Here is a 27,600-nt window from a genome sequence, read left to right as displayed (position 1 = left end):
AGATCTTAAGTGTTTCTCACCACACACACATGCACACACACGCACAAACTTAACTATGTGAGGGATGGAAATATTAATTAGCTTGATTGTGGCAGTCATTTCACAATGTATACATATATCAATATATCACATTGTACGCTTTAAATATATGTAATTTGTATTTGTCAATTATACCTCAGTAAAGCTGAAAAAAATACAAGATCATTCCATCTGCAAATAGTGATAATTTTACTTCCTCCTTTGTGATATGAATGCATTTTATATAGTTTTATTGATTCCCATAACTTGTTTTTGTTTTGTTTTGTTTTGTTTTTGAGACAGGTTCTCTCTCTGTCACCCTGGGTAGAGTACAGTGGTGTCATCAGAGCTCACTGCAACCTCAAACTCCTGGGCTCCAGTGATTCTCCTGCCTCAGCCTCCTCTGGGACTGTGGGCATGTGCCACCACTGCCCAGCTAATTTTTTTCTATTTTTTGTAGAGACGGGGTCTCACTCTTGCTCAGGCTGGTCTCAAATTCCTTAGCTCAAGCAATCCTCCCACCTCGGCCTCTTAGAGTACTAGGATGATAGGCGTGAACCACCACACCTGGCCTCACATAACTTTTTAAAATATTAATACCATTTTTTTGTTTAAAATAATATTTCCAAGCCAGGCACAATGGCACACACCTCTAGTTCCCGCTACTCAGGGGGCTGAGGCAAGAAAATCCCTTCAGCCCAGGAATTCAAGGCCAGCCTGGGCAATCCAGTGAGACCTTGTTTCTAAAAAGAAATAATAATCATACTTCCTCTGATCTTTTTGCAGAATCTTCTAAAAAAAAATGGTTAATGTTATCACATGGAGGAGTGTCTGTGTGTGTGTGTGTGTGTGTGTGTGTAGCACTACTAGCACCACCAGATCATTTCTCCAGAATAGCTTTGGTTATATTGCTGTTTCAAAAACTAGGATTTGACAGCATCTGCAAATCAAAAGATGTAAGATTTGAAGTCATCATTTATTATAAAATATAAAATTAATACGCTCCTCTTTATTTTTGCATAATTTTTTTAAAGCCCAACTAAAGACAATAGAATTACTTTAAAGAACAATTTTATAGGATGAATCACTATCTGTGTTAAAATTATAGGGTGTACAAAATAGAATGATTCAGGGTAGTGGCAAAGGGAAATGCAACCTAGTGATTAAAAAAAAAAAAAAAGAAAAAGTGTTTCTTTCAAATGATTTCAGGCCATTGGCCAGGATGTTTAGTCTCCATATATTCCATGCCTCATTATCCTTGCTAATAGAGGCAGTGGTACAAATTATACATCCATTTCTGACATCCAAAAATACATGTGGCTTTGAGATATATGATGTTTTGCCCTTTTTTTTTTTGATAAAGAAATATATTCATTTAATTTTGTACTAGGTTTGTAGGGGGAAATATCTGGCTAGCCATCCTTTTTTTTCAAAAAATTTTTAATTAATATATAAAATTGTATATATTTATCATGTACAATATGATTCATGAAGCATATACAGTTGGCTCTCCATATCCAGGGGTTCCACATCAAAGATTCAACCAAACAGCCACTGACCAAAAATACTGTATTCTCGCAGTGAGAAAGTCGAGAACATGAAGAGCTGACTTTAAGCATCCTTGGGTCCCATAGGGCCCACTGTGGGCCTTGAGCATCTGTGAATTTGGGTATCTGTAGGGGTCCTGGAACCAATCCCCCGTGGATACTGAGGGACAACTGTATACATAGTAAAATGGTTAAATCTAGCTGATTAACACATGCATTATCTCACATACAGTTGACCCTTGAACAGCACAGGTTTGAACTGCCTGGGGCCACTTATACATGGATTTTTTTCAATAAATATATTGGAAAACTTTTTGGAGATTGCAACAATTTGAAAAAACTCAACAGATTTGAACAATGTCATCTAGAAATATTGAAAGAATTAAGAAAAAAACATAAAATATATGTAGACACTAGTCTATTTAATCATTTACTACCATAAAAATATACACAAATCTATTTAAAAAGTTAAAATTTATCAAAACTTACACACACAAACACAGACCATATATAGCACCATTTGAAAGAAATGCAAACAAATGAATAGATGCTTTCTTGTTTTGTTCTGTTTTGTTAAGCAGACAAAGGCTTGTTTTATTTGAATGATTGCTCTGTTATCACCGAGGCCACTGTGTGCAGACAAGAGAGGGGGAGCTTTATTTCTTGGCCTGTTCCTCCTTGGACAGAGTCCTGATGCTCTCATTCTTCTTGGCCTGGAGACACTCTTCATGGCCCTTGCCTGCTTCCTTGGTCCTGGACCTGCAGGCCTCAGCCTGGTCAGCCAGGAGCTTCTTGCAGGCTTCGTCTGCCTTCAGCTTATGTTCCATGAGAATCTGCTTGTTTTTGAACACATTCCCCTTCACCTTAAGGTATAGACTGTGATACATGTGGCGGTCAATCTTCTTAGAGTCACAGTATCTTCTGCAGCTGGCACAGAATCCTTATCTTCCTCATCCAGTTACCTTCTCCAGCATTTGCACACTGGCTGTACCCTTTCACTTACCCACACCCACATGCCTGCCTTCCAGTGGGCCACGGTGTTTTTCCAGCATCTAGCCCAGGAATGGACAGTCACAGGCTTGCAGATGGTCAGCCTATCTTTGATCAGCTTCCAGATCTGCTGATAGGTGTTGGCATTGGTGATTTCACTGGCCTTATTGGGGTCCAACCAGACTTTCTTTTTGCTGCAGTGGTGGACACTGGAGGCAAGCCTCCTCTGAAGCCTCAGCATACTCAAGGTTCCAGCCACAGCAGCAAAAGGAAAGATGCAATTTTAAATCATAACTGCATAAAATTAACGTAGTACATACTATACTACTGTAATAATTCTGTAGCCACCCCCTGTTGTTTTTTCTGTGAGCTCAAGTGTTGTATCTGCTTAAAATGCTGTATAACACTAATCATCTCCATGTGAGCAGTTGATTTCTCCAGTAAGTTTCATAACACAGTAAAAAGTGATCTCTTGCAGTTCTTAAATATTTTTTAGCATTTTTAGTGAAATACTGTAAACGTTGAATAGTGCCATGGGACCCATACAAAGTGCCACTAGTTATGCTGGAAATGCTCCCAAGAACCAGGAAAAGTCATGACATTACAAGAAAAAGTTGAATTACTTGATATGTACCATAGATTGAGGTCTGCACCTGTCATTGCCCACCATTTCAGACAGACGATTCATCTTATAAATAGGTGATGTAAACTTACAGTATTGATAAACACAGTACATTACTGTAAATGTATATTTTCTCTTCCTTATGATTTCGTAATAGCATTTTCTTTTTTCTAGTTTACTTTATTGTAAGAATACAGCATATAATACACAAAACACAAAAAATATGTGTTAATAATTGTTTATGTTGTCAGTAAGGCTTCTAGTCAACAGGCTAATGACAGTTAAGTTTCGGGGGAGTCAAAAATTATATATGGATTTTTGACTGTACAAGGAGGTCAGCTCTCCTTACCTCTGCATTTTTCAAGGGCCAACTGTAGTTATTTTTGTGCTGAGAACACATCACGCCCACTCTCTGAGCATTTTTTAAGAATACAATATATCATTATTAAGTATAGCTACCATGCTGTACAATAGATCTCTTGAATTTATCTCTCCTAACTATAAATATTCTCGGACCAGCATCTCCCCAACTGCCTTCCCCCAACCACCCCAGCCTCTGGTAATCATCATTCTACTTTCTACTTCTATGAGATCAACTTTGTTAGATTCCACATGGAAGTTCCTCAAAAAATTAAAAATAGAACTACCATGTGATCTAGCAATCCTACTACTGAGTATATATCCAAAGGAAATGAAATCAATATGTCAAAGAGATATCTGCATTCCCACATTTATTGCAGCACTATTCACAGTTGCCAAGATACAGAAGCAACCTAGGTGTCCATCAACGGATGAATAAAGAAAATGTGGTATATATGTACAATGAAATACTATTCAGCCGTAAAAAAAGGAAGGAAATCCTGCCATTTGCAACAACTGGAATGAACTTTGCACTTGTTTTGACTTCTTTGTCAAATCTGTATAACTTCAGATTTCTTGAGTGTATGTGGATAGATATGTAGGGGACATTGGCCCTAGGTTCATGCTAAGTAGCAGGGAAAAGATACATGTGTTTGTCTCCTAGGACTGCCATCCTAGGAATTACCACAAACTTGGTGATGTAAAACAACAGAAATTTATTGTCTCACAGTTCTAAAGGCCAGAAATCTGAATTTAAGATGTTGGTAGGGCCACTTCCCTCCAAAGGCTATAGGGGAGAATCCTTTCTTGCCTCTTCCAGCTTCTGGTGTCTCAAGGTGGTCCTTGGCTTGTTGCTGTATCACTCCAATCTCTGCCTTTGTCTTTACATGGCCTTTACCTGCTTCTCCCTATGTGTCTTTCTTCTGTTTGTCTCTTAAAAGAACACTTGTCATTGGATTTAGGGCCTAACTGGCTAATCCAGGGTGATGTCATCTCAAGATCTTTAACTTAATTATATCTACAAAGACCCTGTTTCCAAATAAGGTCACATTCACAAGTTCTGGGGGCCAATATGTGAACATATCTTTTTTGGGGCCACCATTCAACCCACTACAGCAGCTAAGAATTAAAAATCAACCATATGTAGTCTGCAAAGTAAAACAAAAATAAAAACAAACCAAAAATGTGAATTTAATTTGCTGTGAAAATATTTGTATGTATCTGTTTAAAACCTTAATTTTTTTTTTTTAGAAACCTAATTATAATCTTTACCTGAGTAACTTCTATTTACCTTTCAAGTCTCAATTCAGGTGTTACTTCCTCATAAAGGCCTTACCTGACTGTTGAATATAAATTTTAAAAAACTATATCTACAGATTTTACAATTTAAAATTAACCTAAAATCTTATGCCTTCACTATTGTCATCAGTTCCTAACTGTAAATCATGGGTGTGGGCTTAAATTTCCACAAATATGGCTAATGAAGTAGAGCAGAGACTACTGACTACAATATTTGGCACATAAATGGGAAGACTTCAATATATCTTATAAATTGAATTATTCACCAAATATTCAGAAGCTCAAGCATATAAAAACAGGCACTATCCTTAATTCCATACTCTCTTATTTCTTCAATAAATCCATGCCTTTACCTCCAAAACATATCCTGCATCTGCCTCCTTTTCTCCATCTTGCCTGCTGCAGCCCTGGTGTCTTCACCCTGGCATCCCCGGCCTAGGCCATGGCCCTGTGTACTCTCTGACTTCATCAAATAGCACTTTCATTCCAGTTCACTCCACTCCACATTGTTCCTTTTATATTCCAAATATACCAAGCTCACTCCCACCTTAAGGCCTCGGTTCTAGCTGTTCGTTCTACCTCACGTGCTCTTCCCCAGGATCCCCATGTGTTTGGCTCCTTGTAATTCAGGTCTATTGTGAGTCACTTCCTCAGAAAGAAAGACCTTCCCTTTCTAAAGTAGCTCCATCGTCCTGCACTACATTGTCCTATTTTTTACTTATAGCATTTATATCACTACCTGATACTTTCTCAAGCAGTTATGTGTTTGCTTGTTATCTGTCATTCCTTACTATATAGAATGCTTATCTGTCTTGCTCATGGATGGATATATTTGTAAGGGTGTTAATTCATAAGTGGGGAACTCACCAGGAGCTCAGGCAGGTGCTAAGAAAGATTTCTCACACAAAGATTAGGATGGCAAGTAGTAAAAAGGTTATTTTGCTTTCTCGAGAAAGACAGAGAGAGAAAGACAGAAGGAAAATGACATGGCACTACAAGAAGGAAGATGGAAAGTGCTGGCAGCTGAGGAAAAGCTGTTTGCGCTTTTAAGGGGTAAAAATGTTTGTTTTTTTTCCTTTGCTGCAGACTGATAACAGGAGTAGCTAAAGCGGCTGCATCTGATTTTTCCATTTTTTTTTTCCCCCTTTTCTCTGTGAGGCTGGCTTTATCAGAGTCCTTGGAATCTGGTTTTGGCAAGAGCTGGGAGGGAGCTCACATCCCTACTGTCTGCTTACGGCTCTTCAAGGCTGTGAAAATGAACTCTTAGAGAGAACGAGAGTCCCAAGTGTTTAATCAAACAAAACAAAGGGGAGAGTTGTGCTGTCAATTTTCTCTTTAAAGGGGAGCTATGAGTTTATTTCTCTTACTTGCTGTGTAGTAGTTTATATTTCTCTGTTAGCTAGTTTATTAGCAAGGCCACATGTCAGTACTCCCTACACCTAGAATAATACCTCGGATATAGTAGCGCTTTAGGAAAACTCTCAAACCGTGCTTTCCTCTAAACTCCGCAACAGCCAACACAGAAGACGTCTGTGACCAAATGTGGGAGTTTTCCCCACACACCAAGCAGAGGACACAGCTGGGCGTCCTCTAATTCAATTCTGACGCTGTCTACCTGGAGATTGGGTCAGGTCCCACAGGTTGAGGACTCAGTCACCAAGACTGACCCCTCCCTCCCACTAGTCGTGAGTGTGGACCTCCAGAACTTCTGACCAACTGGCTTCAAATTGGGGTTCCCATGACCCCCTATTTGAGATTGATTAATTTGCTAGAGCAGCTCACAAAACTCAGGGAAACACTTAGGTTTACCAGTTCATTATAAAGGATATTACAAGGATGTAGAGAAGAGATGCATAGGGTTAGGTATGGGGAAAGGGGTGTGGAGCTTCCATGCCCTTCCTGGGCACACCACCCTCCAGAAACCTCCACATGTTCAGCTCTCTGGAAACTCTCCAAACCCAGTCCTCTTGAAATTTTAGGTTTTACAACATAGGCATGAATGACAACTGGGTAGAAATGTGATTGGACAAGAAGTGCATGATCTAAATCTAGCAAGGCCTTTCTGTTCAGTGGTCCTTCCTCCAGGGTATGGGGTAAGATGCTCTCTGGAATAAGGGTCTTTTGACCCATAATCAGATTAGAGTCCTGCCTTTGGCAGGTGACAGGGACAGGGGAAAATCAGAAAGAGAGATTCTGTTTCCCGAGGCCTAAAGCACCCAACATTATAACAAGGACTATGGGAATTATGAGCCACGAACCATGGATGAAAACCAATATATATATGTCATAACACCACAAGTAGCCACTCAATAAATATATGATCAATGAATGAACATATTGATATATCTCAACAAGACATAGGGTCCTAAGTCAATAAATCTCTACCTTTTATAGTAGACTCAGAGGACACTCATGTCATCAATCCATTGTGTTCTATAACACAATGGATTCCTTAGACTTGACATATATTTCACCCTCTTCCATGTTAAAAGGGTGATGATAGCAGTAGTGTTAACTGTTCGTGTGCTGGGGTATGCACAGAAAGATTAGCAAGCACTCAGCTATCCTTTCCAAGTCCTCTCACTCTGCCAGATGTGCCTTTTTTTTTTACAGGCCCTCCTTGTACTCTGCCCTTGGCCTATACTTTCCAAACTCCCTGATCCTGACAGCCAGACTAGTGATTTTTTCATTGATCTGAGTTCTATATGAATTATAGGCCTCTCCTCCTTGCTCCACAGAACTACAGAATTTTACTGCTGATATGAATCTTAAGAGAGAGAAAGAAATATGTAGTAGTTAAGAACACAGTCTCTGAAGTCATACTGCCTGGATTTGAATCTTGGCTCTGTCATTTACTAGCTGGGTAGAAACTAAATTCTACTAGCTAGAAACTAAATTCAGAAACTGCCCAAATGTTTTAAAAATAAGGATAGGCCAAATGCAATGGCTCACACTTGTAGTCCCAGCACTTTGGGAGGCAGAGGTGGGAGGATTACTTAAAGCCAGAAGTTCAAAACCAGCCTGGGCAACATAGTAAGACCCTGTCTCCACAAAAAAAAAAAAAAAAAAGAATTTAAACAAGAGTTCTCTGTTCTGGTTTTGAGGGCTGCCTGATCCACAAATCATTCTTTGGTCACTTAAACTCCGTTAAATTTTTTAAATTATTTTAATTAAATAAATTAATTAATTGGTACACTCCTATAGTCGTAGCTATTCAGGAGGCTGAGGCAGGAGGATCACTTGAGCCCAGGAGTTCGAGGTTGCAGTGAGCTATGATCGTGTTATTGTACTCTAGCCTGGGCAACAGAGTGAGACCCTATCTCTAAAAAAAAATAAAATTAAAATAAGGATAAAAGTATAGTTGTCCCTCAGTATCCACAGGCACGGGGGTTGGTTTCAGGACCCCCCATAGTTACCAAAATCTATGGATGCTCAAGTCCCATATATAAAATGGTGGAGTGTTTGCATATGACCTCTACACATCTTCCCCTACCCTTTATTTTAAAATCAAAAAACATGGAACATTTCACAAATTTACATGCCCTCCTTATGCAGGAGGCATGCTGATCTTCTCTGTGTCATTCCAATTTTAGTATATGTGCTGCTGAATCAAGCACCATATACAGTTGACCCTTGAACAATTCAGGAGTTAGAGACACCCATATCTGCATAGTCAAAAATCCTAGTGTAGCTTTTGACTCCCCAAGAACTTACCTGCTAATAGCCTACTGTTGACTAAATGTCTTACCAAGAATATACAGTCAATTAAAGACTTAAATATAAGACCTGAAACTATGAAACTACTAAAAGAAAACATTGGGGAAATACTTTAGGACATTAGTCTGAGCAAGGACTTTTTCAGAAATACTCCCAAAGCAAAACTGAACAAATAGGATCAATCATATCAAGCTAAAAAGCTTGTGCACAGCAAAGGAAACAATCAACAAAGTGAAGAACAACCCACAGAATGGGAGAAAATATTTGCAAACTACCTATCTGACAAGGGATTAATAACTAGAATATATAAGGAGCTCTAACAACTCACTAGGGAAAAAAATCAAATAATCTGATTAAAAAATGGGCAAAAGATCTGAATAGACATTTCTCAAAAGAAGACATACAAATGCCACCAGGTGTATGAAAAAATACTCATCATTAGTAGTCAAAGAAATGCAAATCAAAACTACAATGAGATATCTCACCCCAATTAAAATGGCTTTCTGTCAAAAAGGCAATAATGAATACTGGTGAGGATGCAGAGAAAGGGGAACCCTCATACAGTGTTGGTAGGAATGTAAGTTAGTGCAACCACTATAGAGAACAGTATGGAGGTTCCTCAAAAAACTAAAAGTAGAACTACCATATGACCCAGCAATCCTCCTGCTGGGTACATATCCAAAAGAGGGGAATTCAGTATATCAAAAAGATACGTACACTCCCATGTTTATGGCAGCACTATTCACAATAGGCAGTATTTGGGATCAACCTAAGTGTCCATCAGCACATGAATGGATAAAGAAATTGTGGTACATATGTACAATGGAATATTATACAGCCACAAAAAATAATGAAATCCTGCCACTTGCAACATCATGTATGGAACTAGAGAACATTTGGTTAAGTGAAATAAGCCAAGCACAGAAAGACAAATCTCAGATGTTCTCATTCATACCTGGGAGCTAAATATGAAAAACAATTGATCTCATGGAGACAGGGAGTAGAATGATGGTTACCAGAGGCTGGGAAGGACAGCGGGGAGTGGGGAGATAAAGTGGAGATGGTTAATGGGTTCAAAAATTTATAATTAGATAGAATGAACAATATTTGAAAGCATGACAAAGTGACTATATTCAATAAGTTATGCTATATTTTAAAATAACTAAAAGAGTAGAATTGGACTGTTCCTAACACAAAGAAATGATAAATGCCTGAGGTGATGGATACCCCAATTATTCTGATTTGATTAATTCACATTGTGTGCCTGTATCAAAACATCACATGTGCCTTATAGATATAAACAACTAGTATGTACCCATAATAATTAAAAATTATAAAAAAGAACATACAGTCGATTAACACATAGACTAGTATCTACATATATTTTATGCATTCATTACATACCTTTTTCTTAATTTTTTCGATCTTTCTAGGCTATGTGGTTCGTCTGTGAATTTTTTCAAATTGTTGCAAAAAAATTTTCCAATATATTTATTGAAAAAATCTCCTATAAGTGAACCTACACAGTTCAAGCCCATGTTGCTTAAGGGTCAAATGTACTTAAAAATAATCTCTAGATTACTTATAATACCTAATACAGTGTAAATGTTATATAAATAGTTATTGTGCTGTAGTTTTTATCTGTAATGTCTTTATTGTTGTATTGTTACTTTTTATTGTTTTTGTTTCTTCCGAATATTTTTGATGTGTGGTTGGTTGAATCTGCGGACACAGAACCCGAAAATATAGAGGGCCAACTGTACCCACCTCATAGGGTTATTGTGAGGATAAATCTACGAAAAGCACTTAACTTTTTCCCTGTCTTGTGGTGAACATTTAGTAAATGTCAGCTGCTTCCCTGATAAAGTTGATAATGTAAGCAAAATTTAGTGTGGCTCAAACATTTTTCAGCCAACAGCACAGGTAGATACTGTGCTGGGCACAGGGTTCCACCCTCCAGAAGCTCACGGTCTAAAGGGTGAGAAAGATAAGTATACAAGCAGTGCCAGTCTGGTGTGATAATGCTAATTAGATATAAGGGGAACTAGAAGCTTAACGTGGAGCCTCTGACCCATACTAGGGGTAGGGTAAGAGTGGGGCAGGGTAGAGACAAGAGTACCTTTTGTGTGGCTTCTGCTCTCAGTCTCAGCTGTCTACATTTTTTCCCAAAAGGTTAGGACCTTCAGAAATGGGCACCTTTTAGAGGCCCTGGCAATGTCTCTTCCTTGGCTGTTTTAGAGCTTACAAACCAGTCGTTAGACATAATTTAGCACAGAATTTCCCAAACAGCATTGGGAAGAAAACCATATACTGCAGTATGTTGATGGTTCTGTGAGTTTAAAAAAAAAAAAGTGTTCCATGGTTCAGGTAAGTTTGGAAAATGCCAGTTATACAGAATTTCTTCCTGCAGCACTGTTCCTGCCAAGTTTTTAATATGCTAATGTTATTTTTAATCTCCAGAAGAGGGATATAGTTCCCAAACTCGATTTACCCCAAAATATCTTTTAATAACTTACAGAGTTAATGTTCTTCTGAACAATTTGAGAGATCCAGGCAGCTGGCAACTGCAGATTTACCGTACTAGAGCATGATCCAATTCCTTCAGAGTACAAATGCCAAATTTCATTGAGGCTATTTCTTTAGTTCAGTATGGCCCGTGCAAGAATGATAACTCTCGGGTAATAAAGAAGTGTCCTTGGTGAACTCGAACCATTTGAAGAAAGAACCTTTCTCCATGAAATATTGTGTGCTTCCACTATAGGTTGTCTCTTTTATTTAGCACTTAAGACTCGTTCTGTTGCTCATTCGTACACATACTGGGCATAAAATTAGATATATCACCTCTCAAGAGCTGTCTGATTGATTTAAGTAGCTTGCTGAAGAAGGTAATGGAAAATTGAACACAGCTCTTTTCCCAATGGCTTCCTATGATGAAGAAGTTAAAAATTATTTGAGCAGGAGCTCTAGAATGAGCTACAGCCTGTATAACTCAGAGTACTCCTATTTCTGCCAGGATAATAAAAGGTTTCCAGGTACAGTAAAGCACCTCTTGATATTGTAGATTTGGTAAACTTGTGGGTCCAGTTATGTCTCCCATTTCTTAATACTTTGAACTATAATATAGGAAAATAATCACACAAATATAGTCCATGGCCTTTACCGTTCATGCCCCAGCACAATTCTACTTAGATTGAAAATTACAATTTATGAATAGTTGTCCTAATTCTTTATAGTCATTCTATGTACACAGTTGACTTTATTGTCTGACAAAACAGGAGAATAAATAGTAAAATCTGTGGCATAAGTCCTACAGGATGCTCTCTGCAACCCCAGATATTTTTTCTGCAATATCAGTCTCATTATCAAATCTCAGTTTCTTTTGTCTCTGACGTGATATCGATGGCATGGATGACCTCTAGGAACCTTTGTGACTTTCAGGTTCTTTGAGTCTGATGATTTGAATGAGTAAAGGAGCCTCAGTCTTTTGGCATTTAGGACCCTACTAGGCTGTTGGAGGAGTCAGAAATTACCGATGGAATAAAAATTTCTAGCACACAACAAACTCATATTCTGCACAGCCATCTCTGACAGACAAGCTGCCACCCGCTCCTGAGCCCTAAGAATCCTGTAGCACTGCCCTTTTGAGGACTGTGAGGCCATCACACGTCTGGAACACTGATAGCAACTATCATTTCATAGTAGCTTCTATATGCCACGCACAGCGCTAAGTGCTTTATGTACATTATCTCTCTTAATCCTTAAAACCTGAAAGGTAGGCGGTATTATTCCTATTTTATGGATGAGGAAATATAAAACTAAGCAGCCTTCTCCCGTGGTTACCCCGTTTAAGCAGTGGTAGAGCCAGGATCCAAGCTCAGGTCTCTCTAATCCTAAAGTCTATTCTTTCCACACCATACATTGCCTCTCAGTATGTTCCAAATTTCTGTCAGAGTTTGAAAATCTTTGCTGAAGCACAATCCAGGAAGCAATGCAGGTTCACCATTTTGAACCATGTTTCTCAGTAGCTTAGGGAGGACAAACTCTAGGCTATTTCCTCCTACTTGCCTTTAGCTAAGAGTTGATCATTCTGAGGGTGCAAATAAAGACCTTTTGGTAAACTATGATGTTTTGGAGACAGCGCCCTTTTCCTGAATATGAAATATGACATTTTTCCCCTATAGTTGTCTGTTCAGGAGCAGGTTCTACAGCTCAGATACACCGTGGCATCGGTAGTACTTACTTATAGTAACAGACTCTTAGAGTTATCTAATCCAGCTTCTTAGGTAGTACTTACTTATAGTAACAGACTCTTAGAGTTATCTAATCCAGCTTCTTATCCCACATAGGAACATCTTAGTAGACACGTCTGTGTTCTTCACTTTTTGAATCATATTACATTTCAATGAAGAAACCAATACACAAAAGCAAACAGAAAAACTAAGCTTTGTCCATTTCTCAATATGGAAATACAGACTGCAGGTCTATCTTCTAAGGATGAAGATGTTCTTCAGCGCCTCCAGTCATTGGTGTGTCAAAGTTCCATTGTGCTTATAGATACTGTAATATCATCTAGCATTTATTGAGAGTTAACTGTATGCAAGAAATTGTGCTTAAGCATAAATTTTGGTTTTAAATTCAAACTTGAGTTTGAGTCCCTGCTACTCACTAGTTTTGTGACCTTGAAGAAATCCCTTAAGTTCTCAAAGCTTCAGTTTCCTGATCTATAGAATGGTGATAATACAATACTTGTTTCAGGGTTATTGGGAATTAAAAGAGATGATACTATATTAATATATTAGATTGACATTACAGCTGTACCCAGCTGCATGTTCTGGTTTTCAACTCCTAGGTGCTGAATTTCTTCTGCCTCCTTATCTTAATAAGGGGCTGACAGACTGGAAGCAACATACCCTAATATGGCAACATCATAAAAAGTTATTTTTTTAAAAAAAAGATCACCCTTAAAAGGGGGGGGACCAAATGAGGCTTGTTTTATTCCCTGAGGAAGTTAATATCTACTACTTTTTTTGTCACTTTGAGATTTTTATTGGAAGTTCTAAATTATTTTACTTATCTGAAGAGTATTAAAGCTTTTAGCTTCTCCTAAGTTTCATAATTCATCCAAAAATTCTTGGGGTCATTGCCTTCAGGAAACCTTTCTTATTTAAGTTCTCTGTTCCTAGGAATATCTAACCCCTATTGCTATCATTAGTATTCTCACTATTCAAGAAGAGTTTTCTACTAGCCTGTAAATTCTCAAAGACATGAACCATGTTTTCCATGTCTTTGTGTCCTACTCAGAGCCTAGAACAATTCTTTTTTTTTTTTTTTTTTTTGAGACAGAGTCTCACTCTGTTGCCCAGGCTAGAGTGAGTGCCGTGGCGTCAGCCTAGCTCACAGCAACCTCAAACTCCTGAGCTCAAGCGATCCTCCTGTCTCAGCCTCCCGAGTAGCTGGGACTACAGGCATGCACCACCATGCCCGGCTAATTTTTTTTTCTATATTTTTAGCTGTCCATATCATTTCTTTCTATTTTTAGTAGAGATGGGGTCTCGCTCTTGCTCAGGCTGGTCTCGAACTCCTGAGCTCAAACGATCCGCCCACCTCGGCCTCCCAGAGTGCTAGGATTACAGGCGTGAGCCACCGCGCCCGGCCTAGAACAATTCTTTATATAAGTAGATGTTCAGTTAATGTGGAATAAATCAGTAAACTAATTCTAAACCTGGCCAGATCCTGCAAGGGATGGTGAAATACTCTAATTAAAGAGCCTAAGGTAAAAACGGGAGAGTCCTAGGACTGTAGTCCCTTCCTATGTCATGAATTTCCTTTGATACCTTGAGCAGATCACTTCTCTGACCCTCTGGTTGGAGTTACATTACATATCTCTAAGGGTTCTTCCAGATTTAAAATTCTGTGACTGTAACTAAGTCATCTTTTTACTGAATGTAATAATGTTTTAAGGGACATGTTATAGCCTAAAGTTATATCCAAATCTATGGCCAGAGACTATCAACCCAACCTGTCTATGTGAAATCTATGTAATTACCAAAAGAATGTGGCAGTTTTAATTTATTTTCTTGTTAAGAAATTTAAAACTTAATTAGACCTTGACTGGTGCCTCTATAATATATAATTTTTGGAGTTTGGTATAGTTGTTGCAGAAGAGTAACAGTTCTGTAAAATGCACCTAAAAAACAAATGAAGCTATATATAAAGTATGATTTGAAGAACCCCAAAAGGGCATGCCAAATCATAAATATCTTCCTTACCGGCCAGCTCTGTTAGCTTTCTGTTGCTGCATGACAAATAACTACAAATTTAGCAGCTTAAAACAACACCTATATGTTACCTCAGTTTCTGTAAGTCCTAGCCTGGGTACAGCATAGCTGGGTTCTCTGCTCAGGATCTTAACAAGGATGAAATCAAGCCATCACTGCGAGGTGGGGACCTGCATTTTCATCCAGAGTTCAGGGTCTTCTTCCAAGCTCATTTAGGTCATCGGCAAATTCAGTTCTTTTCAGTTGTAAGACCAAGGTCCCCTTTTTCTTGGGAGCTATTGGCCAGACATTGCTCTCAGCAGGCCACAGCAGCTCCTTGCCACGTGGCCCTCTCACAACATGCAGCTCTCTTCTTCAAAGCCAATGGGAGAATCTCTCCCTCAGTCTGCTAAGATGGATTCTTTTTTTTTTTTTTTTTTTTTTTTGAGACAGAGTCTTGCTCTGTTGCCCGGGCTAGAGTGCGGAGGCATCAGCCTAGCTCACAGCAACCTCGCGATCCTCCTGCGTCAGCCTCCTGAGTAGCTGGGACTACAGGCATGCACCACCATGCCCGGCTAATTTTTTTTTCTATATTTTTAGCTGTCCATATAATTTCTTTCTATTTTTAGTAGAGACAGGGTCTCGCTCTTGCTCAGGCTGGTCTCGAACTCCTGAGCTCAAACAATCCGCCCGCCTCGGCCTCCCAGAGTGCTAGGATTACAGGCATGAGCCACCGGCCTAAGATGGATTCTTATATAATATAGTCATGGGAGTGACTATCCCGTCACCTTTTCCATGTACGGTAACTTAATCACAGGAGTGATATTCTGTCACATTCATAGGTTCTGCCCATACTTGAGGAGAGGGGATTACATGGGGCATGTGGACCAGAGGGTGGGAATATTGGAGGTACCACATCAGAATTCTGCCCACCACACATCAGCCATCATTCCAGAAATCTTCACCTTTGGTTTTATTCTGAAGGTTTCTGAAGATATGGACATTTTAACTGATTTAAGCCATTATGTCATCTTAAAAAAAAATATCATGACAGTTACAAAATTTTAGGGCTGGAAGGGAAGTTAAAAATCATTTTGTTTAAACCATTACTTTATTGTTTTTAACCTACATGAAGGAAAATGACTTGTTTAAATCACAGCTAGTATGACAGAAAACTGAGAGCAGAAATTCAGGTTCAGTGATTTCCCAGTGTTCTCTTTAGTACACTGGCACCTACTGCTGCTAGAAGGACCTAAAGAATTGCTTTTCTGTGATGGCAGAAATAGAAGGAAATTCACAGCAAGAATGTAGGGGAGAGCATCCCCCAGACAGCCAAGACACAGCATGAAGGCAGGAGGCAAGAATGTCACAAAGATGTATGAGGAAGAGATTATGAAGGGAAAAAGCTCCTATTTTATAAATTCTTTTAAAATTTGTGGGAGGCAAACCCCTGCACTTCAGTTCATCATTGCATTTTGTAAAAACATTTATATGTGAAGAGGAGTGTTGGCCAGGATTCCATTCATTTAAGAAAAAGTCATCAATTTTTAAAGTAAAATTATTCATGATGTGGGCAAGGAAGCTCAAAATCTGAAATAAATGTTTGCTTTATGAGGCATTTTTTCTGCAGAGACCTGGTTTACTTTCCCAAATTTAAAGTCACTTAGCAATTCTAAAGATTGGTTCTGGCTTAACTACATCCTTTGAATATATTATGATTTAGTAAAATTATATCAGCGCCGCAAGGAGGAGGAGACCTGTGGGGATTCATGACTACCATTGGGAGAGAGAGGAGGGTGAGGGTAGGATAAACTGCCAAAACATCCACCTAAATAGATAAGTAAGGACAAAGTCAGCCAACATTACATCCCACTGAGAAAAGGATCAGAAAGTAACAGTGACAAGAATCACACCAATACTGGGAAAGTATAGAGATTAGTATTTATTATAAGCACTGCTTCTTTGGAAGCTTCAAGGTTTACTACCTTTTAAAACCTCTGAAGTTTAATAAGACACTTGTAAAGGTGAGTATTTAGTCTTTCATACAATTTCAACAAACCGAATTTAAATACATCAGTTACTCTCACTTTAGCCATCAGAGATTCAGGCTCTGTTGAAGCTGACAATATAGACTACCAAGGAAGTAATTTTATAAAGAGGGAAAAAACAATGCTTTTCTTCTCAATATTGAAATTAGAATAAAGGAGAAACTGGTTAGGTAAATAAATTATGATACAGCCTATCAGTGGAATACTACACAGCTGTTAAAGGAAGCTGTTCGTGTACTGAGACGGAATTATTTCTAAGATATGTTGTTAAATGAGTAAAAAAAACTAGTATACCACCATTTTTGTGGGAAAAGGGAAGAAGTAAAGAATAAGTATTTGCTTTTACATCTATAAAATATTTGTGGAGAAACTGGCGATATTTGCTGCCTTTGGATGATTAGGTGATGGGGGATAAAGTTGGGAGAGAGACGTCAACCTTTTTGTACTGTTTGAATTTTGAAACACGTGAATGTATTACTTAATGAAAACTAGTTTTTAAAATAAAGTTACCAGCCTGAGCAAAAGTGAGACCCCGTCTCTACAAAAAATAGAAAAATTAGCCAGGCATGGTGGCACGTGCCTGTAGTCTCAGCTGCTTGGGAGGCTGAGGCAGGAGGATCGCTCAAGCCTAGGAGTTTGAGGTTGCAGTGAGCTATGATGATGCCAGTGCACTCTAGCCAGGGAGACAAAGCAACATCCTGTCTCTAAATAAATAAATAAAGTTAAGAGAATAAATATTTAAAGAGTGGGAGAGGGAAAAGCAAGTTAATATGGTAAATCGGTCTCCAAATAAGACCTGGCCTCGTTTTTAAGGTTTTCTTTGCAAGGAGACTTGACTAGCCCTCTGTAAAATCTCTCCTGATGCACTCATCCCCCTCTGCACCTTCTGTTCTAACTCTCTGGTTAGGCTTTAGCACCCTTCCTGCTTTCAATAGTATTCAAGCTGACACCCCCACCTCACATCACCCACTACCATACGTGCACAAATCTGGCACAGTCTGTCTCTTTTCTCCTTTAGAATTCAGATCCAAAATGTACCTCTTACCAAATACACACTATTCCATTATAACCCGTATGTGCGTGTTATATTTCTGATATTTTTCTGTGTATTTCTCCAGCTGAATGATAAGTATAGTCTCCTCCACTGTGGTTGCCCCTGGGTGCATCAGCTGAAATCATTGACTGCCTAATGGTGCTTGTCGAAATGCTTACTTTTGTGGACAGGGTGTGATGAGGATTTTTAAGAAACCCAGATAAAATACTGGATAATGGCAATAAATCTTACTGCCAGATCAGTTCCTATCACAGTAAGCATGAAGCCCATTGAAACAGTCATCTGGGATGATGCTCTGAGGCTCAGAAGACCTGACTACTGTCCAGGTTTTCTCTGTGGTGTATACTGGAAATTAGGAGCCATCACCTCTGACAGGCAGCCTGAGTATACAGAGGGGGCCAGCCTGCCTACAGCTCCAAAACACCTGCAGAACAAGGAATTGTGATCATTATTAGTATACTGCATTGCTCTTGGCTCCTTAAATTGCTAGTTCTCCTAAATGTCCTTTCCCCTCCCCCCACCCTAGAATCAGGTTGAAATTTGTGTGTTGCATTAGCAAAAGTATCTTGGAAGAAGATACAAAAGACTGGACAAATGCCCCTTAAGGAAATATCTTTCCCCTTGTTCCACCCAAAACAAGGTGGAACTAGACATTGCATCACAAGCCTTTCCTGGACTGAAGCAGAACTGTCTCCCCTCACTTAACCTTGGCAGTCACAAGCCAACTTCTGATTTTATTCGCTGCAGGATTTTCTCCAATAAGGCAGGAATAATCACATGACCACACGGGTAGAGACTGTCAGCCCAACTTGTCATGTCACCTTTCCAGACACCTTTGCATTGGGAAGAGACAGGCAGCTCCTAACTGGGTCATGCTGCCCAAAACTGTATCTAGGCATCAGAGGCAGTTGTGGAGAAAACTCCCAGGCCCCCTTTTTACATGTGCTTCTCCTTGGATTACTATTTAATACACTTTTTAAGTTGTCCCTAAAATTGTCAGTATGAGTTCCTAGGGAATGCTCAAGGTCTTCCACTGTACAAGGCAGTCAGGTCCATGGTCAAGCTGCAATGCTGGCTCCTCACAACTCTCAGCTGTTCATTTATTCATCCCTGAGTATTCCCCAGCTTGGTTCTTCTTTTATCTGAGCTCTTTGTCTTTAGAGTGGAGGAATTGATATTGTCCATACAAGGAAGGGATCAAAGTAGATCCAGTATGTATAGGAAAGAGCACTGGGCTAAATTCTAGACCCAGCTCTGTTACTATCTAGCTTTGTGACCCTGGGCAGGTTATTTAAGTTCTCTAGATTTTGTATTTCCTCTGATATTTCTTCCAATTCTAAGATTCTCTGATTCTAAGCAGACATTTGGGCTCCTATCACTCCAGAACTCTTTTGTTCATTTTTTGTGGTGAATAGTTTTATGCAATGTAGCTTCTGATATTATATCACACCAACTCGGTATGTTTTTTTCTACTTTTGAAATGTCCAGTCATAGACAATGCCAGAGAGTAAATTGGGGACCTGACGCAACTCAGATTCTGCCTGGACTTTTCAAAAAGCCAGATGGTACGAGATTTTTAAGTGCCAATTAAGCCTGCTTCAAATTCTCTGCCACCCCAATCTAATAGAAATCACCCAATCACATGTCAACCAATTGTTCAGGCAGCTGGGCCAGATTTGTACAAAAGGAATACATAGGCTTTGGAAACCTAGGCCTTCTCTGGGGTGCCTTCACGCTCCGTGTGGACATCCCTCAGATTAGGAACAGGAATCCCAACCATCAGTCAGCATCATCAAATAGGGGAGGCCAAAATTCCAGTACCAACAACTGGTCTGCTTAGCAAAGTCAAGATCTGAGGGGGAAAGTGTTCTGCTTGCTAGCATTTAATTATGACTTTGTGATTCAGAGATACTGGAAGCAAATATGAATGAGCCAACTCTCAGGACCAGCTGTCAAGCGCTTGGCTTGTAATCTGCTGTCATCCCATCCCAAGCGCTCCCAGTTTGACAGCTCACCAGCTAGTTAAATGTTTGTTTCCTCCACTGCTTTGACTCACATCCTTGGGCTGTGAAAGGGCACCACAGCTAGGCTATCTGCTGGCTGGTAACATCCCAGTGGTTTGAGTTATAATGACTTAGCAGCCCTGGTTCTCCTCCTATAGTACAGAGGACGCCAAAGCCCTCTCCTTGTGAGATGGAACATAATCTAAAACTGTTCTGTGAAGAGATAGCATTTGTAATGAGGCATTCTTGCTGGCGGCCTCCAGAAGTCCGTATTCTGCAACCACTTAATACCGCTTTAATGAGCTTCTCACTGGAAATTGTCAAGAGCTCTCGCTGACATCCTTGAATATTATTTAGTTAACGGTTCATTTAGAGGAAAGGGCAACATCTTCATGGGGAGAAGGATGAGTACTTGGAATATCAAGACAGCTGGCAAGAGGCACACTGCCCTGAGAGAATGAAGAACTGGGAAAGAGAAAAGGAAAATAGTTATCAGTTATATTAATAGCAGTTAGAAGTATGAGATTAATATGAAATGCAGAAAAAGGAGCGGTTAACAAAAAGCATTTGTGTTTATCTAATGCAGAACAGGTTCTGGTCCCTTTCTCAGGACACATTTCTGTGGCGGCGAAGAGTAATTCACAGTTTGAGAGCATCCAGTTTCTTCTGATCTCATTCTGTTTTCCCTGAGCAATCTTCTGAGGTTAATTGAGTCTCCTTAGTAGATTTTCCTACTGAGAGGTATAATGACCAGCTGTCATCATTTTAGTTCTCTTAACAGTTACTATTCTCATTGAAAACTAGCCTGATCTCTGTTCCTTTTCTGGGCAGTTTAGTTAGCAGAATAAGTTTTTCCTGGGCCAAATCAAGTATTTAGATCTGTGAGGCTGAATTTCTGAACCTTAGAACTCTACAGTCTTGTAGATTTTCCAAAAAACATCTCATGAATATCCACCACAGTATCTTCTTCTGCGTAAGTCTTTTAGTTCCAAGGAATGTTGATTCCTCCTTCACCCTCACTCAAGTCCTGGGAGGAAAGGCGGTATGAACAGTAACCCAAAGCTGCAGGAAGAGGACACTGGCTCTTCCTGCCCTCCTAAGCTGCCTCATCCCCCTCAAACCAGAGGCATAGCCCTGCTTGTGGCCAATATACCTTTCCTCTACCCTTTGCCACACCAAATCTTCAGCTATTTCTGTATACTTCCACCCCACCCTCACCCTCAGATTCTAGAAAACACCAATAAACCCTTCTTTGTGCTACTAAGCCACTTCAGCAGTTATCTTGTGGCATCCCCTTATTTGAATATGAGAAAATTAAAGAGATCAAGTGACTCCATCAGTGTCACACAGCAGGTTAGTGGAGCCAGGACTAGAGCCCAGGCCCCATGACTCCAAGCACAGCTTCCTACCGCATTGCCGTGCCTCACTGCGCTGCTCTGCATTTGTATCTGCTGACCTTGGGGGCACTGAGGTGAATGAATGTATGGAGGCAATAGAGGTGAAGTGCAAGATCAAATGCAGAAAAAAATGACAAGGCAGGCTGGTAAGAGGAACTGAAATCATAGGAATGAAATGAGCAAAGAAAGCACACTGACTCTAAGTTCACAGTGATTCATAAATAGAAATTAATCCCTTTCTTTCCTCCACATTTTACCTCATTTAAGAGTGTGTCTGTAAGCAATAACATGATTTATAGGTGTCACCTGACCAGGTTTGAGGATAAATGAGAGAGAAGGCAGTGGAAATTGCCTAGTGCTTCCCGGCTTGTCCTTCATGAGAACCCAATTCTCACATGATTGCTAGTGTTTAACAGTAAATGTCAGACAAAGAGAAAATGGCAAGAGAGAAGAGATTTTCTGCTGAGGTCTAAAAAAAAATATATTTTTAAAAAAGGGATGCATACAGATCTAGTAAGACAGAGGCCACTGCTTATCCCAACGGGCACAGCTGAAAGAAGACAAAGTGGTGCGAAACCACTAGCGGGAAGGGACAGAGCAGGGCCCAGGGCAGGGCTCACCATGCAGGCACTTGGCTGTCAATCAGGAACAGAGGCACGAGGCCTTCGTAGACCCACACCACAGACAAGCCTCCTGGCTCCCCACCTCCCGTTCCTTTTGCTACCTGGTTATTTCCTCGACTTTTTCCAGTGGGAGGGAAATGCCAAGGAGACTATAGTAATACCAGCCATTCTTTTTTTCTTTTTTTTAAGGAACTCTTCTGGTAATAATTTATTAGGAAATTTGCCACTCTATGCTCTAAGCTACTGGAATCACATCGGTAAATATTATGTGGATTTTCACTTTTTAAAAAAATTTTGTTGTAAAATATATATAAATAAGATATGCCATTTTAACCATTTTTATTTATTTTTTTTTTTTTTGTTGAGACAGAGTCTCACTTTGTTGCCCAGGCTAGAGTGAGTGCCGTGGCGTCAGCTTAGCTCACAGCAACCTCAAACTCCTGGGCTCAAGCGATCCTCCTGCCTCAGCCTCCCGAGTAGCTGGGACTACAGGCATGCGCCACTATGCCCGGCTAATTTTTTCTATATAGATTTTTAGTTGTCCATATAATGTCTTTCTATTTTTAGTAGAGACGGGGTCTCGCTCTTGCTCAGGCTGGTCTCGAACTCCTGACCTCGAGCGATCCACCCGCCTCGGCCTCCCAGAGTGCTAGGATTACAGGCGTGAGCCACCGCGCCCGGCCAACCATTTTTAAATATACAAGTCAGTGGCATTAATTACATTCACAATTTTGTACAATCATCACCACTATTTCCAAAAATTTTCCATCACCCCATGCAGCTCTGTACCCATTAAACACTAACTGTCCATTCCTCTCGACCTTGATACCCTCTAATCTACTTTCCATCTCTGTGAATTTAATATCAGGCATTCTTAACTAGCTATATATACCTTCTAAAGTGTAGCAGCAGAAGAGAACAGAACCTGAGGTAAAAAGGAAAGGGGATATGAATAAAAACTAAATTCTCATTTTCTTAAATATGACTTAAATACTTTAATGAAAGTTAAAAACTTTCATTATGACTGAGCAGCTTTATCCCCCCATTCAGAGAAAGGGAAATGAAATCCCTCTGCCGTGCTAATGTTTCAACAGCATCTTTCTTTTTCAGTGACCATGCAGCAGGTGGCCAGGACAGTGGCGAAAGTGGAACTCTCAGACCACGTGTGTGATGTGGTGTTTGCACTCTTTGACTGTGACGGTGAGTGGGGCCCTCTGGAGTCAGGAGGGAAAACCGAGCCTCACCTGCCCTTAGAGACATTGTTTATGATGGGACCTTGCAGACAGCGTCCAACCTCTTCAGGCCACCCCTCGCCCACCTCAGTAGCTCAGCCCTCATCCTCACGATACTGAGAAATGTCTCCCCTGGCCCTGGCTTGTGTTTCCCATTTCTTCTTGTAATTCCAATTTGCCTGTAGGCCTAAATTAATTTAAGGCCACAAGGATCTTAAAAATGGAAACAAAAATATTAGACTCAACTTGCTGCTTAGCAGATAAGGAGCACTCAAGTATTTGAGTGTCTCTAGAAAGAAGACAAGACTGATCTCCCCACCTCCCAGGGCCCGTTTCAGGCACTCCCATTGCATCGGCACAGCATTCCAGCTCCACACGGCGGTCTGCTGTGTCTGTGGCTACTCCGTAGTTCAGCCCATTTAAGAAATCTGCTTCTGCTCTGGCATTAGTTTGAGCTATGGTAGCTGATGTGACCATAACAACAACAAAAACAACAACAACAGTGGAAGCTCACATTTTTTTTTTTTCAGTGCCTACTATGAGCCAGAAAGCGAATCTGCTTAATCTTCTTATGCGAGTGTTGTTACTAACCACATTTTACAGATGAGGAAGCTGAGACTCAAGAGAGTTTAAGTGAAGTTCCCAGGATCACAAAGGTGACAGTACATGGCAAAACCAGGACTGGAGCCAAAGCTGTGCTGTCCCCTCTATACTATATCACCTCCCCCTCTTACAGCCAATACTTGTTCGTCTTCCTCCAGGAAGCCAGGCTGATGGCATTCAAGGGCCAGCTCAAACACTCCCGCCTATGGAGCATCCCTTTTGGTCCCCAGCAGAGTGAATCACTTTGGCTTTTTTATTCCTTAACTTGGTTCTGTTTTTCTGTGTTATACCATACTCTATCTCCATGTATCTGACTTAATTTCCCTATTAAATTGTGAGTTTTTTAAAGGTAGTTACAAGTCCTTTTCACCTTTGGACCCCTCAATAGGACCTCGGATAATACTTTGCACATAACAGATGTTCATTAACTTGAATTATTTTAAGTTATTAAGTTGAACTTGAATTATTTATATCTCCAGCCTGTACCTACAAACCGAGGTCCAACTCAAAGGAAGTCCCAGGGCTAGGTTAAGGAGATGGCCTCATTCTTAGGCAGGGCTGGGTTATTCTCTAGAGCTGCCCTGTCCACAATATGATACCACAAGTCACATGTGGCTGTTCAAATTTAAATTAATTAAAAAGTAAATAAAATTAAAACTCAGGTCCTTGATCTCTCTAGTCACATTTCAAGTGCTCCGTAGTCACATGTGGCTGGCGACTACTGTACTGAATAGCGCAGATACAAAACATTTCCCACATCATGGAGAGTTCGAATGAACGGCGCTGCTGTAGACATATTAATTTTCTCCATATTTCTGTTTTCACTCTAATCACTTTTAGGTGGTTTGAATTTTTTCCAAAAAACATTTATTTTTATAATTTTTTTAGGACACTGTCTCACTCTGTCATCCAGGCTGGAATGCAGTGGCTGAACCCAAAGCCAAATTTTGATTTTGGTTTTCACCATGAAAATCCCTCGTCATCTACTGCAACAGAGACTGTTGACTCCCGTACTCTAGTTGTGCCACCTCCAATCCATCCTCACACACCCAGCCAGAGAACTCTATCCAAAATGGAAATCTGACAACATCTTGCCCCCCTGCTTCCTGTCTTGTCCTGCTCCATTGCCTGAAAGAAAAGTACGAACCCTTCAGCAGGAATATAGACCCTGGTGTACCTGTCTCCTGCCAACCTCTTTAGTTTACTTGCCAGACGCCCACCTCTTTTTTTTTTTCCCCCCCTAAGAGACAGGGCCTCGCTCTGTCGCCCGGACTGGAGTGCAGCAGCATGATCATAGCTCACTGCAACCTCAGACTCCTGGGCTCCAGGCAATTCTCCCGCCTCAGCCTCCCTACTTGCACTTCTCCAGCAACCATGCCATTTCCTGCCTGTGCTCTTGCTTATGCTACTTCTCCTCCCTGGAAAGCTTTCCCCGTCTGACTCCCCTTCACTTGGCCAAGTCCTGCTAATCTTTTGAGATTCAACTCAGGAATCACTTCCAGGAAGCCTGTGCTGATCTGTGTTTGCACCACCCCCAGCCTGGGTTAGATATTCTTCCTCTGTGCCCCCAGAGTGTCCTCTGTTTACCCTATTACAGCACTAACCACACTGTGGAAATAATTTGTCCCCCCGACCTGGGAGTATTTCAAGGGACAAAGCACAAAGCTTGGTTATCTCTTCATTCTAAACACCTGGCACAGGAACTGGCATGTACTATATTCTCATTCAACTTTGTCACACTACACTGAACTGCCACGGAATTGCAGTTGGAAACATCAAGGAAAGAGCAAACTAGTTAACGCTAAGACGAGAATCACGTTTGGCTGTGAGAGTGTGCTGGGCTTTGGATCCCACGTTGTATGAACAACGGAATTTTCTCGATGCCTTTGTTCCAAGTCTTCCACTTATCCCTGTTGTGTTTGCCTCTTCTTCTAGGCAATGGGGAGCTGAGCAATAAGGAATTTGTTTCCATCATGAAGCAACGGCTGATGAGAGGCCTGGAGAAGCCCAAAGACATGGGCTTCACCCGCCTCATGCAGGCCATGTGGAAATGTGCACAGGAAACTGCCTGGGACTTCGCTTTGCCCAAATAGTAACCCAGAACTGCAGGAGGGGGTCACCTCTTCACCCCAAGCACGCTGGACCCCCTTGAGCAAAGCCTCGGCGTAGCCCTCCATGCTGCTACTTCTGGAAGTAGTTTCCCTTCCTCCTGGGAATGACTTCAGCATTCTACCAGTCTCCCCTCTTTCCTTTCCCCTGCCCCAGTGTTCCGCCAGGCTCTGATTCTGCCCAGTGATTATCCCCACAGGTTCTCAACAACTTGAACAAGTCTTAAAAGCTCAGACATTTGGCATCTTCAACAGCACTATGCGTTCAAGCACCCTATGGATAAAGAATGCGGGGAACCATCCACACACCTGCCAACGCTGGGAAACATCCAGTTCTCGAATCATTTTGCTGCGGATTTATATTAACAAGAACATTGCTTGCCTTTCCTCCTGCTGGTATTTTTAAGCTACAAGTTGGGAGAATTTCTGGCAGGCAAAAGGAAATCTGTGATGAACGATAATGACGATGACCTGGATGCTCTGAGCTGGTGAGAAGCCCGGGCCAGAGGAAGGATCCGTGTCAGTCACTGGGCTGGCTCCGAGGCCCGCTCTGGGGTAGCAGCGTGCTCAGTAGGACCAGAGCAAGGTTCGTAATTTAAAGTAGTTGCTTCATGGCTCTCTCCACACCCTTCTTCTCCTCTCGGGCTCCCTAAGATGACTCCACCATGACTCTGAGCTTAATGAGCAACAGTGATTGAGGCCATGTTCCCTGCAAGTGCCGCTTCCCCTCCGGGAATGGGCCTCGGAAGCCGAGGCCTGGCTCAGATCCCAGGTGCCCTCTGTCTTCAACACTTGTAAAATATCACTTTAATTATAGCAGTTTGCAATAAACACCCCAGAGTCTCCTGTCTTCTTTAATTTAGGATCCTCTAGGGCCCTTTTCGTTTTACTTCCCCACTGGGTTTGAGAGCCTGCTAGCTGCAGACCCATTTTCTTCCTTCCAGAGTCTGGTTGTTTCTGATGAAGCAGAACTTTAGGCACAGACAAAAAGAGAGGAATTTGGAGGGCAGTGGTGGCCTTGTCCCAGCAGTTTGGTTAGCATTTCATTCTGGACCACGCTACACAGTCCTTGCTCATTCTTGCCCCGCAACAAGGAACTAAGAAGGGGTGGTGGAGTATGTGAGGAATCACCTCGGTTTTAAGGACGGTAGCACCAATGTTATATGATGGACGCATCTCTGCCACTAATCAGTGTGGCTCGAGCAAGTCATTTCCCATCTGTTCCCTCATCTGTACAATGAGAGAGTTGAGCTAAATGAGCTCTAAGGTTTCTTTCAGGTCCAAAAGCCTCTACCTAGCTCTCCTCCAGAACTACTGCAGCTCCAGAACCTCCAGGTAATGCTCCCTGGCATGGCAATGTAGTAGAACCCCCACACTGAGAGTCCAGGGGCTGGCTCTGCACGTTGCCGGGAGTGCTTGTCAGCCAGAGAGGAGCGGAGGCCTGGCTCTGCACCTGCGGCTCCACAAGGAAGGTACCAACCCCAGCATTTACTCCAGAGCAATTTAACAACCGCACTTCACGTCCGTTCTGGGATATCCGATTATCTGTCTAAGGAGTTTGCCACTCTCCTACCTCATCTACCTTCCACCCTTTCCCCTCTCGGGGTATTCCTGGTATCCAAGTGTAGGCTTAGCCTTGCTCATTGCCCCAGGCCTGAGGCATACACAAAATGGGAGCTTTTCTTGAATTTGTCCCAGAATCCCAAAATCACTCTTTTCCCT

General features: G+C 41.0%; 1 protein-coding gene, 1 non-coding gene and 1 pseudogene across 4 annotated transcripts in view; 1 reads left to right on the top strand and 2 right to left on the bottom strand.

The window, feature by feature from the left end:
- The window catches only part of MICU1 (mitochondrial calcium uptake 1), a 195,981-nt gene extending 169,212 nt beyond the window's left edge, over window positions 1-26,769 (top strand). For all 3 annotated transcript variants that reach the window (XM_069460023.1, XM_069460024.1, XM_069460025.1), the window contains 2 exons: window positions 23,046-23,135; window positions 25,706-26,769. In XM_069460023.1, coding sequence (XP_069316124.1) covers window positions 23,046-23,135; window positions 25,706-25,863 — 248 coding nt within the window. In that variant the 3' untranslated portion in view covers window positions 25,864-26,769. The remainder of the gene's footprint in view (window positions 1-23,045; window positions 23,136-25,705) is intronic.
- LOC138376382 (large ribosomal subunit protein eL19-like) lies at window positions 2,222-2,796 on the bottom strand (annotated as a pseudogene).
- LOC138376705 (U6 spliceosomal RNA) lies at window positions 8,347-8,453 on the bottom strand. Its single transcript, XR_011231689.1, has one exon. It is a non-coding gene; the product is annotated as a U6 spliceosomal RNA (small nuclear RNA).
- Window positions 26,770-27,600: the final 831 nt, after the last annotated feature.

The sequence above is a fragment of the Eulemur rufifrons genome, chromosome 28, assembly GCF_041146395.1.
Source record: "Eulemur rufifrons isolate Redbay chromosome 28, OSU_ERuf_1, whole genome shotgun sequence".
Classification (NCBI taxonomy): domain Eukaryota; kingdom Metazoa; phylum Chordata; class Mammalia; order Primates; family Lemuridae; genus Eulemur; species Eulemur rufifrons.
This window is presented reverse-complemented; position numbering and strand designations above follow the sequence as displayed.